The 4,416-nt window shown below is 44.0% G+C and overlaps 1 protein-coding gene across 1 annotated transcript; it reads right to left on the reverse strand.

Annotated features, from left to right (window-relative positions):
• Nucleotides 1-754: 754 nt before the first annotated feature.
• On the reverse strand, nucleotides 755-4,390 carry nsmce2 (NSE2 (MMS21) homolog, SMC5-SMC6 complex SUMO ligase; the record flags this gene model as incomplete). The annotated part of the gene is made up of 6 exons (XM_080858120.1): nucleotides 4,341-4,390; nucleotides 4,132-4,244; nucleotides 3,599-3,749; nucleotides 2,475-2,560; nucleotides 1,667-1,773; nucleotides 755-866 (listed from the first exon to the last, which is right to left on the reverse strand). The coding sequence occupies exons 1-6, from the start codon at nucleotides 4,384-4,386 to the stop codon at nucleotides 755-757; spliced, it is 615 nt and encodes a 204-aa protein (XP_080714246.1). The 5' UTR covers nucleotides 4,387-4,390.
• Nucleotides 4,391-4,416: the final 26 nt, after the last annotated feature.

The following is a 4,416-nucleotide window of genomic DNA, read 5'->3' on the forward strand; positions in this document are numbered from 1 at the left end:
TGGTACATGCACAATTAATTATCCCCGTAAAACCTGAAAGTGTTAATATAGGTTTTAAATGCAATATTCATTATCCCGTCTTATTTAAACAGCAGGTTCATATTTAGCCATACATGAAAAGTATAGTATAGTGGAGTTTGCAGAGACATCTGTGACATCCTACATTTCTGAAGTTTCGTCGAGCTTGTTTGGTTGCTAGTCATCGTGTCAGTCTAGTATGCTTCAAAGCAAGTGATATCGTATGCCTGAAACCTTATCCTAGCCTAGCTTGGAGATGGTGTACTCCTCTCTCCTCTTACGTGCATGCATTATTACTCTACATCAGATGTGACGCAGTACTCTGAGGACAGACTGTTGATCCAGGGAACAACACACGTGTTATTCTGACACACCTGAATCAGCTACATTATCATTAGTTCCGTTCCTTTTACCTTGTCTAGGAAACATCCAAAACACGATCTATTAACCTATTTTTTTTTAGACGTATGAGGCTATGGCTATGGAATGTGACATGTTTATCATGAGGTTAAACAATATTTTTACTGTGTGACTACTGAAATGGATTCAGCTCAGGTTTATGCGTTCACTTTTGCTGACTTGAAGAAGCAACCAATAGATCTTAATTTAAATGTGTAAAGTAAAATTGTGCACTATTTTCAACTTTAAGCAAATCGTACAATATTTATTACATGTTATTAAAAAATACAAACAACTGAACCAAGGGGGAGGGGGGGGGGGGGGGGGGGGGCTGTGCTTATTTCTTTGCGTTTTGTTTCTTGAATTGCTGGATCCTCCTCTTCATAATGGGATCCAGGACCAGGTCAGCGGGCTTCACGTCCTTGTTGTCGCAGCCAACCACAGGACACCTGTCGGACGAGAGGCAGTCAACACTACTGAAAACTCAAAATAATAATAATTAAGACCTTGTCAGGTTTTTCAATGGCACACACGACACCCTGGAACACACACATGAATACATGGAGGTGGCACAGGACACACACACACACACACACACACAGACAGACACACACACACACACACACACACACACACACACACACACACACACACACACACACACACACACACACACACACACACACACACACACACACACACACGCAGGCCTGAGGTCGCGGCAAATTTATTTTCTGATTTTTCCCATCCTGGATCGTCCTTCCTCAAGGACCCCCCAGGAGCAGTGGGCCGCTTGTAGTGCCTGGGGACCAGGTGAAGTGAACTGTCCATCTTTGGTCAGGGATGGACATGTGCTCAAGTTACCCAAGTCACTACTAACCACTTCAGGCAGTTTAGTGAGGCAGTGTCGATACATGTTGAGTTAGCATGTTAAGGGGCAGCCGTGGTCTACTGGTTAGGGTTTCAGGCCGACCAGTAGGAAAAATGTGGGCGGGGGAAGTGGTAGACCACTGCTCTCCCATGCCCACATCCATGGCTGAAGTGCCCTTGAGCAAGGCACCTAACCCCCGATCACTGCTCCCCGGCCGCCGCCAATGGCAACTCACTGCTCCGGGTTAGTGTGTAACCTCACTTCACTGTGTGTGTGTGTGTCACTTCCCTGGATGGGTTAAATGCAGAGGTGGATTTCAGAGTGTGTGTTTCTACACCACCTCTGCCACAGAGAGGACTTTCACAACCGCAGACAAACCTGAACTTCTTCCCGTTCTTCTGTTTGCTCTGGATCATACTCAAGGCTGCTTCTTGGTCGTAGTAATGCTGACACATCTTGTTCCTCATAGGGTTTGCCATTTCAACCTGGGCCATAAGAGTTAGAGCAGGCGTCACAATAAAGCTCACATTTACATTTAGTCATTTAGCAGACGCTTTTGTCCAAAGTGACGTACAAGGGAGAGAACAGTCAAGCTAAGAGCAATAAAACCTGGTGTAACAATAAATACTGCTTTTTTTTTTCTTCTTTTTTCAAGAAATAGAAAACGCCATAGAAAGAAAAAGAAGTGCTGGACTGTCACTGCTTAAGTGCAGTTAAACGTTAAAAGCTATGAAGTTAATGGTACATAATAAAGTCATTCACACAGCATGCTGTTATCAGTGGACAACCAGGGAATATATGAATTCAGTACTCATATACTAAGAGAGAAACAGTATAATGTGTAGTGTGATTGAATGCCAACAGATGTGTTTTTACACAGAACTGAGCTGAAGAAATAAGCATAATCATTTGGTGCCCCATTAGCTGGTTGTTATGTTTTGTTATTGAATTGTGTTTGTTCCCTCGGGCATCCGTAATGTCCCACTGTTAACCCGCATAGAATGCTGGGTATATTTGTCCGTTGAAATGTACAGTAAAAGAATGCACGGTATTTCAACCACAGTCTCATGTCCTATCATTACTAGTTATATCAGTAAAGAGTCTGCTATATAACACTGGTCAGGGTTATGTCATTCCTGTGGCTGTGCTCTGGGGGGTTTATGGGAGCGGAGAGCCGAGAGCTCACCTGAGTGAGAGGACAGGTGAAGTTGGTTTGACTCTGAGTGACGGCAATATCCTCTTCCAGGTTCTCAGCTGTCTCCGGCTGGTTGGCTACACGCACGCGTGCACACACACACACACACACACACACACACACACACACACACACACACACACACACACACACACACACACACACACACACACACACACACACACACACACACACACACAAAGCAAGGGATGTTTTGAACTCCTTGGTCATCTCTGTAAACATGCATGATAGCATGATATCACATCTTCTGTTACATCTGTTTTGTTGTTGTGTTTTATCCTGGATGTGAGCTAAGATTAGATTAGGCTGTAGCCAGGCCAGTGAGCCAGTGAGGAAGTCCATTTCAGACTCAAACTATGGAGTTTCAGAGGAGGGGAGAGGAGAGGAGAGGAGAGGAGAGGAGAGGAGAGAACAGACTTGTGCAGGAAAGAAAAATCTGTACACTTCTACTCCTAAGAATCCTTCACATTTTCAGATGTCCAGAACAGGAAGCCGCCGCCGCTGGACGTTTCCATGGTGAGCTACACGCCTGTCTGCCAATCTGCGGCCACGTTCTTTTTGCCATGAGTCCGAACTGCAAGTGGGTTGTTAACACCCGTCAAAACTAACATTACTGGAAAAAGTCTTAATAACGATTACTTTTATGTTATGTAATGTAATACATCTGGGGAATGGAAAATGTGCCAAAACCATGCACATTTAGGTTTGTTTGCCCTGAACAGCTGTTAAACATAATCCGGGCTGACATTAAACTTGAAGATCATTGAGCTGACATGTCGGTGGGGGAGGGTATCGTTAGAAAGTATTGTTCCGGTGACTTTTGAAAACAATATTGTAAGCAGCAACTGTTTTCAAGGCTGCAAAAACACCCTGTGAAAGGGGTACTGACGCTGCCTGCTTTGTCAGAAATATGCTTCAGCTCAGACAAATCATGCCAACTTTGTGGGCGAGCTGTCTGAGTCCAAGACTAATTCTAGCGGTGAACACTGAGAACCACCCAGTGTCCACCCACCGTCCTTCAATGGTAGCCTACTTACTTACTATTCTGTTACTCTTATTGACCGATAACTGGGTTTCTACTGGGGTGAACTTACCCTCTGGCAGTGAGTTCTTGATGCTGTCCTTGAAGGCCACTACCTTGGCATGTCGACCCAGGTCTGCATCAGACGCCCCCTCCACCATCCTGGAGAATTCTGTCTTCACAGAGTTGCTCAGAGCAACCAGGGCCGCTGGGTCCTGCCTGGCCTAAAGACAGAGAGAGATAATATGTATCAGCCTGTCATGAGCTCCACAGTAATATGAACCCCCTGTCCAACATAACTAATATTTCCTGTTTAATTAACGACAAACATATATATGTTTCTATGCCACATTGTTACCACCTCTAACCTATTGTTTGTTTTTAATTTATTTATGTTAATTTTGCTTGTACATTTTCTGTAAACATGCTTTGGCAACATTGTATTGTATGCAGTCATGCCAATAAAACCTATTGAAGCATAAAGGACAAAGACGACCAGAGATATCAACAAGAACAGATCAGACGGTGAATGAAAGTACAAATCAGAGACTCCACCTTTCATTTTGAAACTGTGATCAAAATACAAACTAAAACAACGCAACTTACCCGTGCAGTCACCGAATCAACTGCTTCTACGAAAAAGTTGATCTCTCTGTCAAGTTTGGCACATTCCAACATCATTTCTTCGAGTTTCTTCAAGCCTGCGCTATTAGCATTACCTGAGAGAAAGATCACAGGTGCTTGAAAAGGCAGAGACACGTTTGAACAGCTCCAGAGAGAAGAGTTGTCATGAGATCATTTGAAGCTTGCCTTACCTTCACACTCGACCAGATCCAAGGCAACCTCAGTCACCATATCCATGCCTGTGCCAATGTCTGTTTGACATGTTTT

Source organism: Sprattus sprattus, assembly GCF_963457725.1.
Source record: "Sprattus sprattus genome assembly, chromosome: 19".
Taxonomy (NCBI): domain Eukaryota; kingdom Metazoa; phylum Chordata; class Actinopteri; order Clupeiformes; family Clupeidae; genus Sprattus; species Sprattus sprattus.